Genomic DNA, 27,202 nt, shown 5'->3' with positions numbered 1-27,202 from the left:
CAGCAGCCGGGGATTTAAAATCCCCACCTGCTGGTAGCTCGAATTGTGATTGGCTGAGCGCTACAGCCAATCACAATCAGAGCTACAAGCAGCGGGGATTTTAAATCCCTGCATGCTGATAGATCAGCAGCGCTACAGAGCCGGGGACATCAGGGGCTATGGCAGTTGAATCCTTTGTCTTAGTGTTGCTGTTATTTTTTCAAAGAGTGGAGGATAGTTTAAGGTGTAAATTGAGCTAGATCAAGTATGTAATAAATGGTTTGACCACTGGTTTTCCTCTTCCCAATGATGTCCAAAATTGCTGTTAACAGGGCCCGACTAGCTCAATTGCTTCACTTTTTGCTGGATTAATATTATATCCCAAGAAGGAACCAAAGCATGTAATTTCCTCAAGAAGTGATCTAAGATGCCTCTCAGGTTTGGACATAAATATCCAGGACATCACCTGCGAACAGGATCATCTTCAACTCAATGGAACCTATATGTATTCCCTGATATAAGTTTGATTTTTCTAGGTATTGAACCAGAAGTTCCAGAGCTAAATTAAACATTAAGGGGGAAAGGGGACATCCCTGTCTTGTTCCTCTGTAGAATGTGAATCGTTTGGATAAAAAACCCAGCGTGAGAATTCTAGCCATGGGATTCCTATAAAGACCATCCAAAAACTGTCTGCAGGACCCTTCAAATCCCATTTTATCTTCACCCAATCCAACCTGACATTATTAAAAGCCTTTTCGGCATCCAGGGAAAGTAATGTTGGTTTATTATCTGTGGTGATTTTGGATTCTCTATATCAGGGGTCCCCAACCACCGGTCTGCGGACCGGGGCCAGGCCGTTAGGTGTTTACTGCCGGTCCGCGGCACCGCCGGGAACTTTTGTTCTAAAAGGAACAATCCCGCGGCCCCTTCAACAGTGCTCTGTGCTCTCACACTAACCTGTGTCAAACACAAGGCCCGCAGGCCGAATCCGGCCCACTGCCTCGTGTTATGTGGCCTGCGGCGTGCCGACGCCGCTCACCACTGAAACGATTACCAGCTGGGGTGCCGCGGCTCCCCACTGGTGATCGCACTGTTGCCACTGATCCCGGCGCACACTGATGCCTGTGTGCAGCCAGGATCCTCCTCCCCGAGTCCCCTGCTCATTAGTTCCGCAGGAGATGACTCGGGGAGGAAGCGTGCCGGGCTACACACTGACTACAGTGTGCGCCGGGCTCAGGCCAAGCAGAGAGGGAGCGACGCTGACAGCAGGGAGGAGGTAAGTATATGGGTTGGGGAGCTGCTTATTATTAATTGGCGTGGGCTGATTATTACTGTGGAGGGGGCTGGTTATTACTGGGGGGGAGGCTGCTTATTTCGGGGGGGGAGGCTGCTTATTTCAGGGGGGGTCTGCGTATTACTGGGGGGAGGGCTGCCTATTATGGGGGGGTGCCTATTACTGAGGAGGGGCTGCCTATTACTGGGAGGCGGCTGCTTATTACTGGGGTGGCTGCTTATTACTGCCCTATGTGTGTGCTGGGGGGGAAGTAAATTATATGCTGCCCTATGTATGTGCTGGGGGGGGAGTAAATTATATGCTGCCCTATGTATGTGCTTGGGGGGGGGAAGTAAATTATATGCTGCACTATGTGTGTGCTGGGGGGGCGGAGATAAATTATATGCTGCCCTATGTGTGTGCTGGAGGGGTGCGGGGGTGGGAGATAGATTATATACTGCCCACTGTCCTATGTGTGTACTGCCAGGACATATCTATCTATCTATCTATCTATCTATCTATCTATCTATCTATCTATCTATCTATCCCATATCTATCTATCTATCCCACATCTATCTATCCCACATCTATCTATCCCATATCTATCTATCCATCCCATATCTATCTATCTATCTATCCCATATCTATCTATCTATCTATCTATCTATCTATCTATCTATCTCATATCTATTAGAGATGAGCGAACGTACTCGGATAAGCACTACTCGTCCGAGTAATGTGCTTTATCCGAGTACCGCTGTACTCGGGGCTAAAGATTCGGGGCGCGCCGCTGCTGACAGGTGAGTTGCGGCAGGGAGCAGGGGAGAGCGGGCGGGAGAGAAGGAGAGAAAGATCTCCCCTCCGTTCCTTCCCGCTATCCCCTGCAGCTCCCCGCTCCGCAGCGCGTCCCGAATCTTTAGCCCCGAGTACAGCGGTACTCGGATAAAGCACATTACTCGGACGAGTAGTGCTTATCCGAGTACGTTCGCTCATCTCTAATATCTATCTATCTCATATCTATCCCATATCTATCTATCTCATATCTATCTATCTATCTATCTCATATCTATCTATGCCATATCTATCTATCTATCCCATATCTATCTATCTATCCATCCATCCATCTATCTATCCCATATCTATCTATCTATCTATCTATCCCATATCTATCTGTCTATCTATCTATCTCTCCAATATCTATCTATCTATCTATCTATCTATCTATCTATCTATCTATCTATCTATCTATCTATCCCCTATCTCATATCTATCTATCTATCTACCGTATATACCGGCGTATAAGGCGACGGGGCGTATAAGACGACCCCCCAACTGTCACCTTATACGCCGGTATACAGTGGAGAAAAAAAAAAAATTCATTACTCACCTCCCCCGGCGTTCTGTCGCGCTCCGGCAGGATGTCGCTCGCTCCTCGTCCCTGGCGCAGCATTGCTTTCTGAATGCGGGGCTTGAAATCCCCGCTTCCAGAAAGCTAATACACACGCCGGCAGCCATGACATCATTGAATGGCTGTGATTGGCTAAAACACACGTGGCTTCAGCCAATCACACTATTCAATGACATCATTGAATGGCTGTGATTGGCTAAAACACACGTGGCTTCAGCCAATCACACTATTCAATGACATCATTGAATGGGTGTGATTGCTAACACGTGCGCCTTCAGCCAATCACAGCCATTCAATGCTGTCATGGCTGCCGGCGTGTGTACTAGCTTTCTGGAAGCGGGGATTTCAAGCCCCGCATTCAGAAAGCAATGCTGCGCCGGGGACGAGGAGCGAGCGACATCCTGCCGGAGCGCGACAGAACACCGGGGGAGGTGAGTAATGAAATTTTTTTTTTTTACACTTTTTTTTTGTATTACCGGCGCATAAGACGACCCCCGACTTCAGACCCGATTTTTCGGGGTTCAAAAGTCGTCTTATACGCCGGTATATACGGTATCTATCTATCTATCTATCTATCTATCTATCTATCTATCTATCTATCTATCTATCTATCTATCTATCTATCGCTGGTATAAGTTACACATCTCCCTGGATTTACTGTATTCACACTTTACGCACATTAAAAAAACGCATCTAAACCGTATGCAGTTTTTAATTGTGTCTGCAGCTCCTTAATACCGTACGCACAAACACAATAGTTCAGACAGCACCAATGGATATTGAGGAAGTTCCCCAATGTGCTTTTTTCCTATCCTCCGTGAAGGAGGAGAGCTGCAATGACAATAAGGGGGGACTCTCACCAGGAGAGTGGACCCCCAATAAAAAACAAACAGTAGGTTTTAAGTAAAAAGAGTATGCGCTCGTGGAAAAAGCAGTTAAGTGGAGTAAAATGTAGATAAAAGTCCGTTCTGCGAGAGACGGAAAAGGTATACAATAGAAAGGCACTTACTCGGGAGGAGGGGGGTGTATTGAACAAGAAGCCCCCTCCTTTGTGTGCTGACTCCTCTAAATCCTCACGGTCGCGGATGGTAATTGCGGGAAGCGAGTTAATTTATCCAGTTTTATTTATATAAAATCAGGTTACAAGTAGGCAACGCGTTTCGGTGCGACATGCACCTTTCTCAAGCCTATAAGTACATATACAGGAGGGCAGGTTTACTCACATTTATAGGTATCAGTGTATCACTTTCGATCTGTGTAAAGCGCCATTTTGTGGGTGGAGCTATGTAATTCCAGAGGGAGGAGTCTATGGTGATAGGTGGGTGTATGTCACGTGGTTAGTTTGGTGACGTGGCCGCAATTACCGGATGTATTACGTGGCGTTTTAAGTGTTAGTTTCATTTTCAAGTTGCGTAGTCACGCTATATATGCGCGCCACGTCATGACGGAGGGTCCTTGGTCATGTGACCTGGTGACGCGGTCGCGTTGCATGTGCGCGCCCTGTCATGACTGAGGGTCCTTGGTTATGTGACCTGATGACTCGGTCGCGCTGTCAGTGCGTGCCGCGTCATGATGAATGAGCTAGTGAATAGATGATGCGGCCACATTGAGCGTGCGTTCCGCTCGTAGTGTGAGTCACGTGGTTGTCTAAGCATCACACGTTTCTATGGAGAGCGGCGTGCGTGTTACGTCATGCAGTGAGTCACGTGGTTGTTGGATGTAGTAGCGCTATTCAAGCGTTCTGTGTCTCTATGGAGACCGTGTCTTTAAATACTGCATGCAGGATTTTTATGTGTTTTTCTTTATAAAGTACAACAAAAACATGAACCCCCCCTAATGCTGCTCTCACACGTGTGTTCAGAAAACGCAGCTTGTAATCATGGCATTTTTACCGGAATTTTGAGCAACGTTTTCAAACACAGGTTACAGCGCTTGACAGCACTTTTTAATGCACCCCATCATTGTGAGGAGGATGCGTCATGTTTGGAAAGATTACACCAAGGGGCAGATCATGTATGCAGCACAATCTAGGTATGGGTACGGGGGAGTGTGGGGTGGAGGCCCGGGGGGGGGGGGGGGGAGGGGGGGGACCGAGCTGAACTTTTGCACCCTGGACCCTAAGCCCTTAGGTACGTCCCTGATTTAACCCTGTGGTGTTTCGCAGTGTCACCACGTTAGGTTTGGGACTTCACTTTTTTTCTGCCATGTAGGAGCCTTCACTTTCAGGCTGGATTGTACCCACTCCCCTTACTTTAACATATCACAGGAGAGAGGAGAAGAAGAAAAAAAAAAAAAAAAAACATATGGAAATGCAACATATAACAGAAAGAACAGCTTCCGGGCTGACAGTTATCCCCGTTAGCCCTTTAAAACTTTAAGAATATCCTCTAAGTCTCTAGCTGTTCAGTGTAGCAGTAGTGGAGGTGGAAATGATCTGAGAGTTTTTTTGCTCCTCTTCTTTGCTCTCTTCCAGTATTTTTATTGTCCATGGATCAAAGTAATATTTTTATCATGAAGTTGTGGTAATCAACCATGCTTGCTATAGTGTCACAGTAATTCTACTCACAGAGGATCAGACGGTCTCTTGTACTCGCAGGCTGAAGAAGACATTACTACTTTATCTGTTCCCTGGTTACTCTCTCGTTGGGGCCTCTAGTGTTGTACAATCTCTTTGCCCTTGCCTCTCTGGTGTGTCAAGCATAGCTGGGAAGAGTTGACCAGCACCTCTATGTGGATCCAGTAGTAGCGTCACCTCTGCAGCTTCTGGGGTCGAGAAAATCCTGAAAGTGCCATCTGCATTAAACACTTTAAGCACTGCTGAATACTGAAGTTGGAACCTGGTCTTTTTCTTGCACAGTGACATACAGATGGTGCTGAACGTTCTCCGGCGTTTTGTTACCTCCACAGAGTGGTTCTTGAACAATAGCATTTTGCAATTGTTTATGTGTAGGGGCTTTTTTCTAGCTCGGAAAGCCAGCAGAACTGCAACTTTATCATTAAAGTCTAGTAGGCGTATAATAATTTAGCACGGACGCACTTGCTGTGTGTTTCCCTTGGGGGAGCCCCTCTGTGCTGCCAGCTCCAGGCTTATACGATGGACCCTTTCCACCCTACAATAGTAGTCCAGTCCAAGAATGTCTGGTAGCTTTTTCTCGCATATGTTAAACAGATCCCGTTGCTTTATATCTTATGATAATCCCATTATTCTCAAGTTGTTTCCTTGTGAGCGAATTTCGAGGTCATCTATTTTATCTGTCATGCGTTGGATATTGAGAGACTGTTCTCTCATGGCCAGCTCCACCTCATTCTCCATGTTGTGTAGCTGCTGCACGGACTGCTCCAGCACATCAAGCCTCGGCACAGTAGATGAAATTTCCTCATTAAAGTGTGCTAGAGAGGACTGCAGGGCGCGCTCCCATGTTTTTTGTATGTCTGGAGCTATCTGCTATGCCATTTCATGTGCTAGGTGCTTAAAGTCAAGAGTGTGTCTACTCACCTTAGCTGCAGGGGTTAATTGTAAGTTTTGCTGCTAACTGTTTGGCCTCTGCTCACCATAGTGATGGGCTCCTGAGTATGCACCATCTTGTCAGAGCTGTGTGATGAATGTGCTGGATAAGCTTTCTGGCCTTTACTAGCAGTCCATAAGTCACCTGTAATTCTCTCTCTCTATCTCCTGCACGTTATCTGCTCCAGTGGGGGTGAGCAACTTTGTGTCGCTCTAATAATATGCTTTCTGCAGCCTTAATTTTTGTGGGAGCTCCCTCCGTTGCCAGCTCACATGCCAGTGCCAGAACCGGAAGGCTCTCATCCCCTATCATTTCAATGTGGATTCATTTTTTTTAAAGGAAATCAATGTAGAACTTTGTCTATAACAGGCTGGAAGCAACAAGGTAGAAAGACATGATTTCTTTTGTTTTACACATTGAGTGTTTCACCTATAGACTGTTGTACTGGGCAGACACTTCAAATCCAACCAAGGTCAACATAGTGTATGCATGGACTTTGTTTCTATGAGTTTTCTCTCACCCTCCAAAAACTGAGGTTACTGGTTAAGGGCCCTTTTACACAGACCGATGATTGAGCACAAAGAGTTGTTTGCCCAGTCATTGGTCTGCGTGAAGGTGCCCCAAATCATCCAATGAAAGAGTAAATGTTCATTCATTGGGTGATTGTGCATCGGCCGAGAGTTAACGGGGCCCCACCATAAGTGTAAATGCATTTATCCTTTGCGCTTTGTGTTGTCAGTGTCTTCTATGCTGCATGAATATGATGTGTATTGCATAGGTGCAGCACTGAGTGGGTTAACATCTATGCAGCATCCGAGGTGCAGGCCCACAGCCCAGGAGACAGCGAGGTAGAGTTTGCGCCTTGTCACAGGGCTCTACCATCTCCCACCCTGAGGGTAGTACAGGGACCTGTCCAAGGAACCGAGGGCAAGCTATATAAGGGGCAATCCAAATTATAGTTTAGCTCAAGTCTTTGTCACATGTGATGCCACCGTTCCATCCTCTGCAGTGAATCCAGTGGGTGTCCACACACACAGAGTTAACGTTTTCCTGAGCTGAACTGAAAATGGTAAGAACAGCCTGCTTGCTTGAATAACTTGGAAACAGTTCACAACAAATTACATCCACCGTCAGGACACTGGTGCAGAAGAGTTAGTGGTGTGACAGGGAGGAATCACGGTAAAACAGATGAATCTACAGGCCAAGTTATCTGCAGTGTTCTGTTCCTGGCCACTCTCCTTCTCTCTCTCTTTCCAACTCTCTACCGGTACACACACACGCTCCAGGATAGTCACTCAGCACTGCACTGTGGGCTCTCGCACGCTTGTGGATCTCCAAGTTCTTAGCATAGAGACCTGGCTAGAATGGGCCCAGAACACACACATAGCAATTGCTTGGCTTCTTCCATCTTCTCTATACACAGACTGAAGGTGTCTGTGTGCAGACAGCCACTCAGCTAGTCTGTTTGACAGCAAAAAGCTCACTGATACCCCTTGCAAACACATATATATAAAACAAGGTCACATGACATACAACAAGATACATTATCCAGCCATAACCTTGACAGTAACCCATTCAGTCCTGAAAATACATAAGCACAAGACACATATAGATCACTCAAAAACGTCTAGAAACTTCTGTACACTACATCTGGGTTATGTCTGAAAAATGTATCATGTTGTATGTCACATGATCGTGTTTGGTATATATGTATTTGCAAAGTGTCTGAAAGGTGTGTTCTATTCCGGACTTGCAAGAGAGAGGACGGGAGAGTTCTGTTCTGCGAGTGAGCCACACAGACACGATCTGCTCTGTGTGGTCCAGAATGTAAGAGACTGAAAGGTATCCACCAGCCTCCCTGGGGTTGCTTTACCCAGGAGATACCAGTGTTACCTCTAAACACTGTGAGAGAGAGACAGGAGCCACCATGCAGTGTGGAGTGCCCGTCTTCCAAATGTGAGTGTTGACCGGTAGAGAGCTGGAAAGCGTGAAGGAGACTGGCTGGGAACAGAACCCCACAGATTACTAGACTGTGGATTCATCTGTCATCCTGTGAATCCTCCCTGTCACACCACTTTGTGTTCTGCACCATTTTCCTGCTGGCGTGTGTATTCTACTGACAAACTGTAAATGGTTTTCATCAAGTAAACGAGCACCGCTGACCATTTCCGACTTTGCTTTTGAAATGTTTCCCTGTGTGTGTGGACTACTTATTTCAACTTTCTGGAATTCACCGCAGAGGAAGGAACGGTGGCGTAACGAGTGACAAAGGACATTCAAGTAAATCACTACTTGGGTTACCCCCGTGAAACTCCCCCAGCAGTAACTTGGATGGGTCCCGTGCTACCCCCAGGGGAGGAGATGGTAGAGCACTGTGACAAGGCCTCAATCTACCACGCCGTCTCCTTGGGTGAGGGCTCGCTCCTCGAACGCTGCAGGGTGGGGCTTATGGCGTCACAAACAGGATGATTCCTTCATGCCTGTTCCTACAAGATAGAGAGAAAAGTGCCTCCACCATTTTTTCCAGACCAGAGAAGAAATTTATATTGCCCGCATTTGTGTGTCTAAGGACTTTTCATTATTTCCAGCCCTCTGAGCCTCTGAAGGATTTACCAGAGAGACTGGGCTGAGTTCTTGCAAAAGAAAAATGCAGAGAAAAGAAAATCCTCCACCCAAGTCCCATTCCTACATTGCCAGGATGCGTTATGCCCTGAGACAGGGACATGTGGAGCTGTTGGACCCTGTTATGTTGCTTAGCTTCCACTTTCTAACTATGGTTGAAGAAATGGATATGGACTCTGAAATGTATTGGCTGTTTCATCCCATTTCTTTTTGGTTCATAAGGGTGAATACCCACTTGCGCTTTTCTTGCGCGTTTCTTTCACGTGATATTGCTGTATTTTTTTTAACATGAATGTCAATGGGACTTTCTAATGTTAAAAACGCATCGCACAAAAATTGCAAAGCAGCAACGTGCGATGCGTTTTTAACATTAGAAAGTCCCATTGACAATCGCGTAAAAAAAAACGCAGCGATATCGCGTGAAAAAAACACAAGTGGGTATTCACCCTAAAGGAGATTTTTCCTCCCTGCAAGTCTGTGATATTGAAAGAGTTAACCGCCCATTACGGGGGGGAGATCATCACCGCGAGCTTCTTGACAGAGAGGCATTTTGGATCCACATTTTGCAAACCTATGAACCCCATGCTATGCACCACCGACTGGACTTTTTATTACATTATTAGTTAGATTTTTACCTTGTTTCCTTGCTATTGTATTTTGCCTCTGGAGTCATGTGTTTATGTGCAAGCACCCCATTGGCGACTCATTGGGATATATGTGTTACTCACATATGTCTTATTGTCTATGCTGGATTTTTTCCATTTTTCCTGTGTATAAGTGATGACAGTACAGTACAATTAACTCCAGTGATCACAGGTAACCTCCCCTCTGACTGGGGTCATTCATGTTCCCTGGTCTTCTGTATTCACACAAGAAATCTGGTGTAAATTCCTTCCTATGTTTTTCAGGGCTGGCAGATTAGCTGTCTTCCGCTCTCTGCACTCAGCAGCACGTGTTTCCAAGGCCCACACTGTTATATCAAACCAAACGTAAGGGCTGCATTAAAACATAAAGTATTGACAATAAATACTATAAATGTCTGATAGGTCCAACTTTAACTTCGAGGACTGCAGCCTACTGGGAAAATAGGGGCCCCCTTCTCTCACCATTGCACTCCAAAAAAAAAAGGACTATGTATGTGGCAATCTCCATTGTAACTTCTGTGAGTTGCTGAAAGAACCCAGTGTTTGACTATTTTCGCAAATCTTCAATGAAGGTAGCTACACTCAAGCATGGCAACCTCATCTACTCCATATGGGCCTATAAAACAGCTTGTGCACCCGTGTCTTATAGCAATACCAGCAGTGTATGAGTACTTTGTGTAAAGTCTTTCAGTAATGCCTATTCATTAGACTAAAATAAAACACATCGAAACTAGAGATGAGCGAACGTACTCGTCCGAGCTTGATGCTCGGGCGAATATTAGGGTGTTCGGGATGCTCGTTACTCTTAACGAGCACCACGCGATGTTCGGGTTACTTTCAGTTTCCTCTCTGAGACGTTAGCGCGCTTTTCTGGCCAATTGAAAGACAGGGAAGGCATTACAACTTCCCCCTGTGACGTTCAAGCCCTATACCACCCCCCTGCAGTGAGTGGCTGGGGAGATCAGATGTCACCCGAGTATAAAAGTCGGCCCCTCCCGCGGCTCGGCTCAGATGCCTTGTGACTGAGTTAGCTGAGGGAAAGTGCTGCTGCTGGTGCTGCTGTAGGGAGAGTGTTAGGAGTTAGTGTAGGCTTCAAGAACCCCAACGGTCCTTCTTAGGGCCACAGCTATCCGTGTGAGGTACTGTGGAGGGTGCTGTTAGCAGTGTTGCACAATTTTTTTTTTTCAAAATCGGCTGTCTGCAGAGCATTGCGCCCTGCAGTAATAGTCCAGGGACAGAAGTGGTGGTTAGGCAGGGAGAGTGTTAGGAGTGAGTGTAGGCTTCAAGAACCCCAACGGTCCTTCTTAGGGCCACATTTAACCGTGTGCAGTACTGTGCAGGCTGCTGTTAGCAGTGTTGCATTTTTTTTTTTTTTCAAAATCGGCAGTGCAGAGCATTGCGCCCTGCAGTAATACTACAGGGACAGAATTGTGTAGGCAGGGCCAGAAGACATATATTATTGATTGAATATACGCAGTGGGCCTTTTCTTTTAAAAAAAAGGGAAAAATTCTATGTGCCCTGCCTCTGTCAGTCCTCAGCGTTCTGGGTACGTGTGTGGTGGGTGCAGAACGTTAACAAAAAACATACGCAGCCAGCTACGTTTAACAGCAGGCTTGCGCCAATTTCTTTCCTGCCTGGGAAAAATCACCGCTCTGCTGTAGTTAATAACTCTGCAACCCTGCAGTTCTGTGACACATTTGCAGGGCCAGAAGACATATATTATTGATTGAATATACGCAGTGGGCCTTTTCTTTACCAAAAAAAAGGGAAAAATTCTATGTGCCCTGCCTCTGTCAGTCCTCAGCGTTCTGGGTACGTGTGTGGTGGGTGCAGAACGTTAACAAAAAACATACGCAGCCAGCTACGTTTAACAGCAGGCTTGCGCCAATTTCTTTCCTGCCTGGGAAATCAAATCACTGGTAATACACCATGCTGAGGGGTAGGGGTAGGCCTATAGGATGTGGACGCGGGCGAGGACGCGGAGGCCCAAGTCAGGGTGTGGGCACAGGCCGAGCCAGTGCGGTGGCCAGGGGTAGAGGCAGGGCCAGACCGAATAATCCACCAACTGTTTCCCAAAGCGCCCCCTCACGCCATGCCACCCTGCAGAGGTCAAGGTGCTCTACGGTGTGGCAGTTTTTCACAGAGACGCCTGACGACTGACGAACAGTGGTGTGCAACCTTTGTCGCGCCAAGATCAGCTGGGGAGGCACCACCAACAGCATGCGCAGGCATATGATGGCCAAGCACCCCACAAGGTGGGACGATGCCCGTTCACCGCCTCCGGTTTGCACCACTGCCTCTCCCCCTGTGCCCCAACCTGCCACTGAGATCCAACCCCCCTCTGAGGACACAGGCACTACCGTCTCCTGGCCTGCACCCACACCCTCACCTCCGCTGTCCTCGGCCCCATCCAGCAATGTCTCTCAGCGTAGCGTCCAGACGTCGCTAGCGCCACAGTTTGAGCGCAAGCGCAAGTACGACGCCACGCACCCGCACGCTCAAGCGTTAAACGTGCACATTGCAAAATTGATCAGCCTAGAGATGCTGCCGTATAGGCTTGTGGAAACGGAGGCTTTCAAAAGCATGATGGCGGCGGCGGCCCCACGCTACTCGGTTCCCAGTCGCCACTACTTTTCCCGATGTGCCGTCCCAGGTCTGCACGACCACGTCTCCAGCAACATTGTACGCGCCCTCACCAACGCGGTTACTGCCAAGGTCCACTTAACAACAGACACGTGGACAAGCACAGGCGGGCAGGGCCACTATATCTCCCTGACGGCACATTGGGTGAATTTAGTGCAGGCTGGGACAGAGTCAGAGCCTGGGACCGCTCACATCCTACCCACCCCCCGAATTGCGTGCCCCAGCTCGGTGGTGGTATCTGCGGGGGTGTATGCTTCCTCCACTAAACCACCCTCCTCCTCCTCCTCCTACGCAACCTCTGTCTCGCAATCAAGATGTGTCAGCAGCAGCACGTCGCCAGCAGTCGGTGTCACGCGGCGTGGCAGCACAGCGGTGGGCAAGCGTCAGCAGGCCGTGCTGAAACTACTCAGCTTAGGAGAGAAGAGGCACACGGCCCACGAACTGCTGCAGGGTCTGACAGGGCAGACCGACCGCTGGCTTGCGCCGCTGAGCCTCCAAACGGGCATGGTCATGTGTGACAACGGCCGTAAGCTGGTGGCGGCTCTGCAGCTCGGCAGCCTCACGCACGTGCCATGCCGGGCCCATGTGTTTAATTTGGTGGTTCAGCGCTTTCTGAAAAGCTACCCCCACTTGTCATACCTGCTCGGAAAGGTGCGCCAGCTCTGCGCACATTTCCACAAATCACACACGCACGCTGCCACCCTGCGGACCCTGCAACATCGGTTTAATCTGCCAGTGCACTGACTGCTGTGCGACGTGCCCACACAGTGGAACTCTACGCTCCACATGTTGGCCAGACTCTATGAGCAGCGTAGAGCTATAGTGGAATACCAACTCCAACTTGCGCGGCGCAGTGGGAGTCAGCCTCCTCAATTATTTACAGAAGAGTGGGCCTGGTTGGCAGCCATCTGCCAGGTCCTTGGAAAGTTTGAGGAGTCTACCCAGATGGTGAGCGGCGATGCTGCAATCATTAGCGTCACCATTCCTCTGCTATGCATCTTGAGAAGTTTCCTGCAAAGCATAAAGGCAGACGCTTTGCGCTCGGAAACAGAGTCGGGGGAAGACAGTATGTCGCTGGATAGTCAGAGCACCCTCCTGTCTATATCTCAGCGCGTTCAGGAGGAGGAGGAGGAGCATGAGGAGGAGGGGGAAGAGACAGCTTGGCCCACTGCTGACGGTACCCATGCTGCTTGCCTGTCATCCTTTCAGCGTGTATGGCCTGAGGAGGAGGAGGAGGATCCTGAAAGTGATCTTCCTAGTGAAGACAGCCATGTGTTGCGTACAGGTACCCTGGCACACATGGCTGACTTCATGTTAGGATGCCTTTCTCGTGACCCTCGCGTTACACGCATTCTGGCCACTACGGATTACTGGGTGTACACACTGCTCGATCCACGGTATAAGGAGAGCCTTTGCACTCTCATTCCCGAAGAGGAAAGGGGTTCGAGAATGATGCTATATCACAGGGCGCTGGTGGACAAACTGATGGTAAACTTCCCATCCAACAGCGCTAGTGGCAGAAGGCGCAGTTCCGAGGGCCAGGTAGCAGGGGAGGCGCAGAGATCAGGCAGCATGTACAGCTCAGGCAGGGGAACATTCTCCAAGGCCTTTGCCAGCTTTATGGCTCCCCATCAAGACTGTGTCACCGCTCCCCAGTCACGGCTGAGTCGGCGGGAGCACTGTAAAAGGATGGTGAGGGAGTACGTAGCCGATTGCAGCACCGTCCTCGGTGACGCCTCTGCCCCCTACAACTACTGGGTGTCGAAGCTGGACACGTGGCCTGAACTCGCGCTGTATGCCCTGGAGGTGCTTGCTTGTCCTGCAGCTAGCGTCTTGTCAGAGAGTGTGTTTAGTGTGGCTGGGGGAATCATCACGGATAAGCGTACCCACCTGTCAACCGACAGTGCCGACAGGCTTACACTCATCAAGATGAACAAAGCCTGGATTTCCCCAGACTTCTCTTCTCCACCAGCGGACAGCAGCGATACCTAAGCAATACGTAGGCTGCACCCGCGGATGGAAGCATCGTTCTCTCTCACCATCCAAAACGGGGACATTTCTGCTTCATCAATCTGTGTATAATATTCCTCCTCCTCCTCCTCCTGCTCCTCCTCCTGAAACCTCACGTAATCACGCTGAACGGGCAATTTTTCTTAGGGCCACAAGGCTCAGTCATATAATTTTTCTAAACAATTTTTATACGTTTCAATGCTCTTAAAAGCGTTGAAACTTTAACTTGAACCAATTTTTCGTTCAACTGGGCTGCCTCCAGGCCTAGTTACCACTTAAGCCACATTAACCAAAGCGATTAATGGGTTTCACCTGCCCTCTTGGTTGGCCATGGCCAATTTTTTGGATGTACATTAGTACTGTTGATTCAGCAATTTTTGTTGGCCCTCGCCTACAGTGTAATCAAATGAATTTTTAGCCCACCTGCATTACAGCTGACGTTACATCCGCTGTGTTGGGCAATGCAATGGGATATTTTTATGTACCGCCGGTGGCTTCCTGGCACCCACCCATGCTGTGGATCCACAGAGAATTATAAATGCATCTGAAACCACATCTAAAGAACCCCAGTCAGACTGGGGCATGCAGTGTGGGCCGAAGCCCACCTGCATTAAGCGCAACATTACTACCTCAGCTGTGTTGGGCAATGCAATGGGATATATTTATGTACCGCCGGTGGCTTCCTGGCACCCACCCATGCTGTGGGTCCACAGGGAATTATAAATGCATCTGTTTCCACTTCTAAAGAACCCCAGTCTGACTGGGGCATGCAGTGTGGGCCGAAGCCCACCTGCATTAAGCACGACTTTACTACCTCAGCTGTGTTGGGCAATGCAATGGGATATTTTTATGTACCGCCGGTGGGTTCCAGGGAGCCACCCATGCTGTCGGTCCACAGGGACATCACAATAGGGAGTTGTACCTGCCTGTGTCTATGAATTAAAAACCGCGGTCTGACTGGGACATGCAGACACCTTGACAGAATGAATAGTGTGTGGCACATAGGTTCCCCATTGCTATGCCCACGTGTGCAGCTCCTGATGGCGGTGGCACAGGATTATATTTCTCATTGCTTCTGTACAGCATTGTGGGCTACCGCCCCGCCCCTTTTAAAGAGGGTCGCTGCCTAGCCGTGCCAACCCTCTGCAGTGTGTGCCTGCTTTTCCTGTGGCAGACGCACTTATAAATAGACATGAGTGTGGCGTGGCATGAGGGCAGCTGAAGGCTGCGCAGGGACAATTTAGTGTGCGCTGTGGACACAGGGTCGTGCAGGGGGGTTGGGCAGCATGTAACCCAGGAGAAGTGGCAGCGGAGTGTCATGCAGGCAGTGATTGTGCTTTGTTGGAGGTAGTGTGGTGCTTAGCTAAGGTATCCATTGCTAATGAGGGCTTTTCAGAAGTAAAAGTTGTTGGGAGGGGGGGGGGGGCCACTCTTGCCGGTATTGTGGCTTAATAGTGGGACCTGTGAACTTGAGATGCAGCCCAACATGTAGCCCATCGCCTGCCCTATCCGTTGCTGTGTCGTTCCCATCACTTTCTTGAATTGCCCAGATTTTCACACATGAAAACCTTAGCGAGCATCGGCGATATACAAAAATGCTCAGGTCGCCCATTGACTTCAATGGGGTTCGTTATTCGAAACGAACCCTCGAGCATCGCGATAATTTCGTCCCGAGTAACGAGCACCCGAGCATTTTGGTGCTCGCTCATCTCTAATCGAAACACATTTACTAATCAAATATTGAAACTGAGTTAAATTAGACCAGGCAGACAAAAAATGCACCAAATTAAATCGGGCACATCCTTTGCCACCTTTTTTGATGTTTGATGTGCCGCCTATTAGTTTGTTTACATTGTAGCAACATTTTGATGCAGTGTGTTATCTAAGGCCTTCTGTCCACGGGCGATATATCATTGCATTATCTGCAGTGGTAATCCACACATGGGTAACGCAATGGACGCTTATAGGATAACTATAGAAAGTACAACCCGATGTATACAAGCGGAAAATTGCCACGTTTTTCTGCTTGCGTATAAAAATTGCTGTGACTTTAGCGTTCCCCCATGGTGACTCGCACAGCAAGAAACCACTACGCCATGGACAAGCGGCCTAAGCCATTCACCTTTGTTGTGCGACCTGCAAAAAGTCTTTGAAACACATAAATATGGTGCAAGGCAAGTACACCAGTTTTTTGGGTTTTTTTTGCAAAAATGGAATCAAAATTCTGATACATTTAGCCAAGTAAATTTCCCCAAATTAGTTAGTGTTTTATAGGTGTGTTTTAGAATTTTAGAATGAAAATAAATGCTTCATCTTGTGGCAAACTTACTACACTTACTGGTGTAGCTTTCAGTAACAGTCAGTACTGGCAGTGTCAAGGTATGTAGGGACAAACTATATTAAGGCCGGCTGCCCACATGTGACAGTTGCACGGCACGGGGCAAGTACGCAATGACATTGCGTACTTGCTGCAGGCCGACGATTTCCATGCACTATCTTTGCTTTTATGTGTAATTCGCGCCAAGATAAAACATGCTGCTATCTTTATTGTGTGCATATTTCATGCAATATGTGTGACCAGCAGCATGGCAACCTAAGGCTGTAACAACACAGTTGTGTAAAGGCGCCCTTGCAAGAAGAGTGGTAATGCTCAGTTGTCAATTTATTCATACATTTCGCATGAGGCATAACAGAGAAACAGCACAATGCAATGTTCTAAGAAAAGATTTCTAGAATTATTTCAGGGGAAAAGCAAGTGCTTACTAAAACTAATGTGTTAAGACAGCTGGCAGGTCCTTGGAGACATTAATCATCCCAGAGACGTAATCTGCAGGATACATTTTACAAGGACGCTACAGCTAAGAGCCCTGAGGCGTCTCCTAATAGCTCTCAAAGATGGCAGATCAGCTATTTTCCGCTCTCTGGGAGATATCCCCAAATTTTTAGGGGCGTTCCAGTTCCCGATTATTGGTCTCCCTGATTGGACTAAAGGTCCCTGGCACAGGAGCAATAGCAGGTGGCTCAGCCCAGATGTCAGCGGGAGTGCTGTTGGAGAAGCCCCCCTAATACTTGAACTTTTATATCCAAAGGGGTTAAAAGAATTTTGATCATACTAATCCTGGGCTATTATTTTTTTTTGTTGAGGGAGGGGGGTTGCCCTTGCTCTGCTTTCCCTGCCTTCGCTGGGCTGCGGCGCTCTGGCAGGCTATCGTTCAGTCCTCAATGCCGACGGAGCATCTCTTGTTGGTAACAAGGCTTGAATGCCCCGCATCCAGCAAGCGATTGCTCTGATTGGTTTAGGTGCGTTGCCTCAGCCAATCAAAGCCGGCACTCGATGAACCAATCACAGCCATTCATTGAATTACATCATTGAATAGCTGTGAGAGGTTTATCAAGAGCTGGCTTTGATTGGTTCAGGACCATTACCTCAGCCAATCAGAGCAATCGCTTGCTGGAGGTGGGGTATTCAAGCCTTGTCACCAGAAAGAGAGGCTCTGTTGAGGACCTACACAGAAGCCTGCCGGAGCGCCGCACCCTAGCAAGAGGGACCCAAACGGCGCCTGCTAGGTGAGCATAAGACACCCCCCAAAAATAAGACCCTGTGCCTCCTTTGCAGTAAAAATTAATATATGACAGGGTCTTATTTCTGGGGAAACATGGGAGGCAAGGGCCCTAAGCTGGACGGATTCACTCCATGGTTCTTCAAGCTGTGTGGAGAAGCACTAGCCCCTTTAATGCTCGACGCGTTTAATGCCGTCTCTTGTGATTGTGCCTTCCCCGGAATTGCAGGCTACGATAAACGCCATACCCAAACAAGGTAAGGATCCCTCTGTGTGCGGCAGTTACAGGCTGATTTCTTTGATAAACATAGACACCAAGATATATTCCGGGATGCCTGCTACGTGCCTTCGGCCTCTCATCCCCTTGGTGGTTCATAAAGATCAAGCGGGATTTGTTCAAGGGAGGGAGGCGGGGGACAACACAATTAGAACCATGGCTCGTCAGTCCGGGGCTCCTTTGTGCCTCTTGTCGGTGGACGCCAAGAAAGCGTTCGGTAGGGCAGACTGGGGGTTCCTCAAGGTGACTCTGAAGAGGATCGGTTTAGACCCTAGATTTCTTAGTTGGGTCATTGCTCCATACCGCAGCCTAAGTGCTAGAGTACGTGTTAATGGACAAATGTCGTGTCTGATTCAGATCAGCAATGGAACCAGGCAGGGTTGTCCCCTGTCCTCTTTCTTATATATATTGGTAATGGAGAAGTTGGCGAATGCATTGAGAGCAAACAACGATATTCGGGGGGTTAAGATTGGCCGAACCAAGCACAAGGTTGCTCTGTACGCAGACGACCTCTTGATATGTGTCACCAATCCCAGAATAGCATTCCCAAGCATCTTAAAAACATTTGAGATGTTTGGACAATTAACTTACTTTAAGGTAAATTTAAATAAGTTCAAAATACTTAATGTCACACTTCCAGGGGCGGTGGTAGATTCGCTACAGCTAGCATACTCTTTTGTCTGGAAGACAGACGAGATTAAATAACTGGGGACTGTGAGAACGACAAACACTGATAATCTATTTAAAAGAAATTATAGGACTCTGCCCTTGAGGCGGGCCTGGGCAGATGGAAGACCTTCCCGCTATCTTGGTTCGGTAGAAAAAACACAGTTAAAATGAACTCCCTGGTAAAATTTCTATATATCTTTCAGACATTGCCCATAAAGCTACCAGGGCGTGGTACCAATACCTGCCACTCTGTCACTATGTTAGGTCCCTTGGTAGTCTGCAAAATTTGGGAGGCCATTGATGACTTTCGAGAGCCTGTGCTCGTCAGACCCAGATGAACCCTTTAAAAGTCTCGACGCTACACAGAACACTTCTCGAGTAAGAGAGGTAAGGCGGTGGTGTAGGAGACTCAAGATGGATTGGGAGTGGAATCTGGGTAGCAGTTCCCTGGGTGAGTTATGGAGGAAGACTTATGTCCTGACCCATAAATTGAACATATCTAGCAGGATGCAGGAGCTGAATTACAAAATTATGACCAGGTGGTATAAGACACCGGTCGGCCTTGCAAAAATTTACCCTCAATATCTAGATCGTGTCGGTGATGCTTGGGCAAGCGTGGGACGTTACTCCACATTGCTCCTGCTCGTTAATTCAACTTCTTTGGCAAGCGGTGGCCGAATTGAATGAGTTGGTCTGTAAAAAGTCGATCAAACTTACTCCGTAAATTACTTTGTTGTCAAAGATTCCGGGCGGTCTGGCTCGAATAAAGAGCTCCCTTTTGAGATTTTTTCTACTTGCTGTGAGGCAGATCATCCATAGGAAGTAGAAATCTACCACCCCTTCCTCGAGGCTAATGTGGCTGGAGGCATTGGACAACCTTAAGTACATGGAAGAGTCATGTGCCTAAGATGAGTTGAGATTCATCAAATTTTACGCTACATGGGCGGTGTGGATACAGTTTTGTTCCTCACCAGAATTGAGTGCTTGGCTTAATGATGGTGTTACCATGCCGTGACTTGGCAGAAATGGCCGGTCACTGACGGATTATAACCTGTCGATGGTATTAGAGCGCAGTCTATATTGTTGACCCCGGCCGAACAGGTGTTCCCCTTTCCTGTTCCCACTACCCTGGTTTCCTCCCTCTTTTCCACCTCTCTTTTTCTCCAATCTCTTTCCTCAGTTCTCCCCAGACTACTCCGTATATGGGACATTGTTAAAATTTACCGCATAAGAAGTTTAGTCATTAACAAGTAAAACACATTTGGCTTATGTGAGTACTACTTTATTAGTGTCTTACGACCTTTATGCATGTTTTGTTATGGATGGTGCAGTTGAATAAAGTACTTTTGAACCATAAAATCACTTATGATGTTGGTTTAAACCTAAAAGACATGAAAAAAACAGGAACTGTCCTTCATAAAGAGGCACCCCTTAAATTGGAAATACATTATATAATACATTAGACAACCATTTAAATACAATATAGCTAACGGCTGTGTACACTTTCCTGTGAGAAGAAAGAGTTTTTAAAAAGTTTAATACTTTTAAGTCCATGCAAACATTCCAAGACTAATACATATGCAACAAATAATTTAAAAAAATTTAAATAACTATCCATTAATTCATAAGTATAGGAATGTAGTGTGGCATTTTATGGATTTGGCATGTTTGGTAACTTTGTCACTAAATACGGACACCTGTGGTTCACAATCAGAGCCACAGACTTTATACCTTTTCTTTCATTTATTTATTTTTGTGCTCTCTCTCTCTGGTGCAATCAGTACTAGGGCCATATAGGGCTATGCTGTCTCATATTAACGATACCATCTTGCAGCATTTGCCATAGCTAGATCCACTAATTGATTCATCAACCGTATTTAGTGACCGTGGGCTTACTTTCTGCTATTATTCTCAGTGGGTTATTACATATTTCCCCACTGGAGCTCTTTTCTGACAGTTGCCTTGATATCTGGTCCAGTATGATATCCGGTTACTCTTTGGTCTGAATAGGCATCCATCCTTGAATATTTATGACCATAGAGTATCTGTCAGACTTTGTCTTAGTGGATCACTCTAAACCCTGGCACTGAACAACCTAGACACTGATTATCTTTCCAGTGCTAGTGTTTTAGTCAACGGAGGATAGTACGTAATTCTAGACTACCTCCTTTGAACATATGACTGACACAGAACCTTCTACTTAGACGTTAATACATCACCGTATGATGTCTATCATTTGATGTCACTTAATTTTAGCCATCACCACTGAGCAATTTTGGTGAACTTGTTGATCCAACACGTTGATTACTGGAAAAGTGCTGTGCTATACATTACCTGTACACACACCTTTTGTTTCAATCTGGCTCATGATGAACCGCTTTGTTTAAGTGGGGAAACGCGTCAAGCTTGAACAAACTCCTTGACTTGTGATATGCAATCATTTGAGCTTGAATAAATCTATTGACTTGCAATATGCAAACTATCTAGCTGAGAACCATATTATCAGTTCCGGCATCTTATGCACAACAATTAAGTACAACATCTATGAGTCTGGTTGTTGTACGTTACGGATTTCTGTAGCTGAGAACCAATCAATTCGTTCCAGCAACAATACACAAGCACTTCATCCTTATTGATTCTCCTATATGTACATTAAACTCTAATTTGAGTCTAGGAGACCCGTGTCTGGAAAGGGTATACTCTTTTGGTATCCTTTGTTTTTATGTTTAGTCTGTCTGTCAGCCCATGTGTGTTTTTAATAGAGATGAGCGAGTATACTCGCTAAAGGCAATTGCTCGAGCAAGCATTGCCTTTAGCGAGTATCTCTCCGCTCGAGACTGAAGGTTCGGGTGCCGGCAGCGGGCAGGGAGCTGCGGGGGAGAGCGGGGTGGAACGGAAGGGAGATCTCTCTCTCCCTCTCTCCCCCCCGCTCCCTCCTGCTGACTGCCGCTACTCACCGCTACCCCGCGCCAGCACCCGAAACTTCAGTCTCGAGCGGGGGAGATACTCGCTAAAGGCAATGCTCGCTCGAGCAATTGCCTTTAGCGAGTATACTCGCTCATCTCTAGTTTTTAATCAAATACCTTAATAAAGAATTATAATTTTTGAAGTCTATAACTGTGAAGGGCTAGATTAACATATACTATAGACTCTCCTGTCCCTGTGATTGGGCTAAATGTAAACACCATATTCCAACCACATGATTAATAACTTTTTGCTTCAACAATAAAAAAATAAAAGATGCATACTTTCATAAAATAAATGCTCCATCCATATAATGCTATTGTTCACTTCCACAATATACCCACATTATACAAAATATAGGTTTCTTAAACCCCCAAAGAATTCTTATTCTTCAAGTTTTACACTTGCTTCTCTATCCTTATTACACCATATATATAAGCAAAAACATTTTGTACCCACTTACTTTATACCATATGTGGATACCACATACATTTAAAGTGAACGGAGCATGCATGAAATCTTGTTAGAGATCTTAGTTTTAGACAGTAGAGTTAGGGCTAGATGACAGTTTTTGACAAATGTCTCACATGTGCCTGTTTTTGGTGCAATAAAAAATTGCACGATTCCATTTGATGTTTCAACCCCTTCCCGTAGTAAACAATTTTCACTTTATTTTTCGTTTCCTTTATCGTCACCTTTCAGGACCCATGATCCTTATATTTTTCTGTTCACATAGCTTGTTTTTGCAGGACAAGTTGTATTCTCAATCATTAAATGTACTGTACAATTTACTAAAAAACACTGCAGTGAAACGCTATGCTACCTTTATTCTGTGGCTGACTGCTGTAGTTTTTTTATTTTTTATTACTTTAAAGCTTTTTCTTTTTTCTTATAATGAAAAATCATTTTCTGTTGCCGATTTCTGATACCCATAACATTTTTTTCATTTTTTGTTGCACTGTATGAGGACTGTAATTTTAATTTTAGGTTACATAAAACTTTTAGATCTTATTATATCCTTTTTTGGGGGAGAAGAGGTGATCAAAAACAGAATTCTGGCACTGCATATCTTCTTTCTTATGCCATGTGAGATAATGTTATATTTTAATTATTTGGACCTTTCTCAATATGGCGATACCAGTTTTAGTTTTTTTACTTATATTTTTCATGTTTAAAAATTGGAAAAAGGGAAGGGCTGTATTTTTAACATTTAATTTTTTTTATATTTTAAGCATTTTTATTAAAGCCATTTTTACATCTTTTTTTAGTCTCCTAGTAGACAAACTTGCAATCTTTTGATTGCTTGTACAATAAACTTCAATATGACTGCAATCTCATTTTTTTGGAAGGTGGGAAAGAGGGTGCCCCCAGCCTCTGACCACTTAGATGCCATCATCTAGGGGAATACATGGCCAGGATTGGAGCTGCAGCCAATCTAAGCTGCTGCTGTCAGGTGTTAACTGTGTTTCACAGAAGGTACCCATCATGTATGGAGTGAGCTTAGCTACTGAGCCTGCTTCATACTGTGCCACCCAACTTTTGCTGTGTATGTATAGTGGATGTCAGGTAGCGGTTGTCGGCAGCGAGGATTCTCGCCGCGGGACCCGACCCGAGCGCCTGCAGGGACCAGCGCGAACTCACCCGCGCCCCGCAGCTCCGGCTCTTTCATGTGCCGGCTGCCGCCGCATGCGCAGACCGGAGCAGGGTGAGTGACGTTTCTGTGCGGGGATCTGCGAGCCCCGCACACAAATAGGACATGCCGCGGTTTGTTTGCTGGGCGAGATTTCGCGCGGCCAAATCGTGGCCGTCTGTATAGGATTGTGTTTGTTAACGCAATTCTATGCAGGCTTGCAGCGGCAGAAATTCCGCTCGTGTGCAGGCGGCGTTATACTTCCTTCAACTTATAATATACTAGATTGACACAATGGTCGCTACGTGAAAACAAAATGGGTTCATTCACATTTGCAATGTTACTCTGCATGGCATTGCGATGCTATGCAGGAAAAGAAATCGCAGCATGTCATTTCTTTTTGCGATATCACCCATTGTTTTCAAATGGTGCCGACGGCAGCAGCGCTAGCCCCACCGAAATAATGGGATAACATCGAGATCCCCTGCTGTGGCTGTGACAGTGGTGATTCCTCCAGCCCCGCAGGGATGTGAGGCTGTTTCCATGTGAAAACGCCTTGCATTAACGGGTTTCCACATGGATTGTGAGGGTGATATAGTGCTCACCAGTGTGAAGGAGGCCTGACTCTTGCTAGTTGCGCTGTTGGCTGAAGCACAACAGCGCCTCTAGACTTAACTTTGACCTGGCCTGACAGCTCACTCAATAAATCGAACTCAAATGTTATGATTTTACGGCGATGGTGAGGAGGTCACAAATCTAACGACAGCAAAATCATCCAAAGGTCACACAAAGGGGGCAAAGTGTAGTGCAAGAAAAAGCCTGTAGGCTTTATTCTATTAGATGCTTTACTATTTAGACAGCATGACAATTTCACAGATAGATTTGGGCTCCTTAAGTGTTTAATTTTTTTTAATTAATATTGTTTTCTTATTATTTTGTATTTGTTTTGTATCTTTAGTTTTGCTACGAGTGGGTGAACTTGTGTACTAATATACTTGTGTGGTATCCTCATGCAAAGTTTTTCATGCTTCCCTTCATACTCTGTAGTAACTCACTTACACCTCTAGCACTTAAGCCACTGAGACTTTGTAGATTCCATTTTAGGCACGTATGTAGCTGCCCTCTAGTGGATATAAGAGGCGTTGTACTGCTTTTTTGCATATATTTAACGAACATTGTTAAATTATATTTGCATCTTTGGCCATGGAGTAAAATAGTCCTTTATTTTCCAGTAATCTTGATGGAGTGTCAAATTCTACAATTTCACCTTTATTAAAGACAATTATCCTGTGGGGGAAAAATATGAATTAGTCTATACTCAAATATTTTAAGAAACACTGCTGTGTGCATTCAGTTGCAGAAATATTATTTTGACAAACTCATGTATTTTCATAGTTACAGTAAGCATTGAACTGGACATGTTTACAGGAATAGTGACATCCAGCTGTAACCATGCACACTGAAGGAACTAAATGACTAAAGCCTAGAGGCTCCATGGAAAGCTCAGAAGATTACAACACTGCTGGGGCATGCAACAATATCCTAAACTATCAAGCCCATCTTATTAATTTTTGGTGGGGATAAGTAAATTAAAATTCGGTAGACGCTATGAAAATCCACAAATGTCATTGCCCATGGATTTCTGTAATCACAACTGTACATTACACAATCACGTCTTTGCTAAAAAGAATAGGATGTCTTCAGGATTAAAACTGCAGATTGCAGCAATCAATGGTTACGATCTGTAGTAGAAGCATAAATACCATTTTAGGAAAGATCTAATGCACTAATATTTAAAGGGGTTGTCCCGCTGCAGCAAGTGGGGTTATACACTTCTGTATGGCCATATTAATGCACTTTGTAATATACATCGTGCATTAAATATGTGCCATACAGAAGTTATTCACTTACCTGCTCCGTTGCTGGCGTCCCCGTTGCCATGGTGCCGTCTAACTTCAGCGTCTAATCGCCCGATTAGACGCGCTTGCGCAGATGGGTCTTTTCCCTTCGGCTCGGCAGCAGCGGCGTTCTGGCTCCGCCCCCTTGTACGCGTCATCGCGTAGCTCGGCCCCCGTCACATGTGCCGATTCCAGCCTCCTGATTGGCTGGAATCGGCACGTGTGACGGGGGCGGAGCTACGCGATGACCCGTACAAGGGGGCGGAGCCAGAACGCCGCTGCTGCTGAGCCGAAGGGAAAAGACCCATCTGCGCAAGCGCGTCTAATCGGGCGATTAGACGCTGAAGTTAGACGGCACCATGGCAACGGGGACGCCAGCAACGGAGCAGGTAAGTGAATAACTTCTGTATGGCACATATTTAATGCACGATGTATATTACAAAGTGCATTAATATGGCCATACAGAAGTGTATAACCCCACTTGCTGCCGCGGGACAACCCCTTTAAAGTAAAGGGCTAATGGCAAATTAGAAAACAGTATTGGGTCTTACCGCGTATAGTCCATGATTGTATTGAGGCGGTGTGCAACAGTGAGTACAGTACAATCCTTAAATTCTTCTCTAATGGTTGACTGTATTAGGTCATCGGTCTCCAGGTCCACAGCTGCAGTGGCTTCATCTAGCACTAAAATTTTTGTCTTACGTAGAAGAGCTCTTGCCAGGCACACCAACTGACGTTGGCCAACACTGAAAAAAAAAAAACAGTGTAACTTTCTAGCTTTTTTTAAAAAAAAACATGGCAACAATTGACATAACTACTATAGAACATATAAATAAATTTAAGCACACACTTTTATGGCATACAGCCTATAAATATGTACTCTACCTTTATGTCATGTGGCTGCCTATAGACGCAATTTACTTAGACAATGTGATTATAAAATGTTGCCTCTTAACCCTTTCCAATCCAATTTGTATCCTGGTTTTCCTAAAGGGCTTACTCTTTTTCTGCCATTATACAACAGCGCTATCTGCTGGCTAATGCCAGTACTGCATGAGGTGACACATTGGATAGGCTCCAATAGCAGAGAGGCTGGCAATATACAGTAAGAGAATCCCGACGGATGTCTTTCCACATCGGAGCTGTGCAGCTTTAAATCATAATGTCTTTAGAGGTCAGACAGTGGATTAGAAAGGGTTAAAGGGATTGTCCAAGATCATTTTTTTCTGAAGCTAGAAAAAGGTTATAAATAGAGATGAGCGAGTATACTCGTTTCGAGTAATTACTCGATCGAGCACCGCGATTTTTGAGTACTTCTGTACTCGGGTGAAAAGATTCGGGGGGCGGGGGGAGGCGTGGCGGAGCGGGGGGTAGCAGCGGGGAACAGGGGGGGGCCCTCTCTCTCCCCCTCTCCCCCCACTCACCCACGGCGCCCCCTGAATCTTTTCACCCGAGTACAGAAGTACTTGGAAATCGCGGCGCTCGGGTGAAAAAGGGGCGTGGCCGAGTAGGTTCGCTCATCTCTAGTTATAAAGCTCCTCACTGCTGCTATCATCTGAATACATACATGACCACTGCAGCCAGTGAGTCCCTGCAGTGTATATGTGCATACAAGCATGTGTCCGTGCTACAACCATCTAAGCCATGAGGCTTATTTTTTGTGGTAAATTATAGTTGGTTGTACCAACTATGTTGAAATATGAGGGATTTTTTTCCAATGCCATGTCGACCATTGAAAAAGAGTGGTTCACTTGATGATTTAACCCCTTTCTGTAGTAAACAATTTTAATTCTTTCCTTCATCCACACCTTTCAATTGCATATGGGCAGCATTTTCATACGCATCCCTATTCTGAAACAGAGCGGGAGACTGAAAAAAAAACCAAAAAAACACAGCACATGTCCATGTGCGTGTGATAAGTAGGCATGCGCAGTGCACACGCAGCCACATGTGGTCTCTACCGGCAGAGCCGCTGTTTACAAAATCGGTAATAAAACAAGTGAAAACGCATGATAATGAAACCAATGATTTTCAATGGTTTCATTCTCAGTAGCGATGTTGTCACACTAACCTTGCATGGCAAAGAAGAATGTGCGATATCACCCATTGTTTTCTCCC

The 27,202-nt window shown here is 46.2% G+C and overlaps 1 protein-coding gene across 2 annotated transcripts in view; it reads right to left on the bottom strand.

The window, feature by feature from the left end:
* Positions 1-19,858: 19,858 nt before the first annotated feature.
* LOC136576705 (multidrug resistance-associated protein 1-like) overlaps positions 19,859-27,202 on the bottom strand; it is a 126,218-nt gene continuing 118,874 nt past the window's right edge. For both annotated transcript variants that reach the window (XM_066576237.1, XM_066576238.1), the window contains 2 exons: positions 25,636-25,830; positions 19,859-24,473 (listed from right to left, as the gene is read on the bottom strand). In XM_066576237.1, the coding sequence (XP_066432334.1) occupies positions 24,365-24,473; positions 25,636-25,830 (304 nt within the window). In that variant the 3' untranslated portion in view covers positions 19,859-24,364. The remainder of the gene's footprint in view (positions 24,474-25,635; positions 25,831-27,202) is intronic.

This window comes from Eleutherodactylus coqui, chromosome 8, assembly GCF_035609145.1.
Source record: "Eleutherodactylus coqui strain aEleCoq1 chromosome 8, aEleCoq1.hap1, whole genome shotgun sequence".
NCBI classification, from domain to species: domain Eukaryota; kingdom Metazoa; phylum Chordata; class Amphibia; order Anura; family Eleutherodactylidae; genus Eleutherodactylus; species Eleutherodactylus coqui.
The sequence above is the reverse complement of the archived record's forward strand: the minus strand, read 5'-3'. Positions and strand labels throughout refer to the sequence as shown.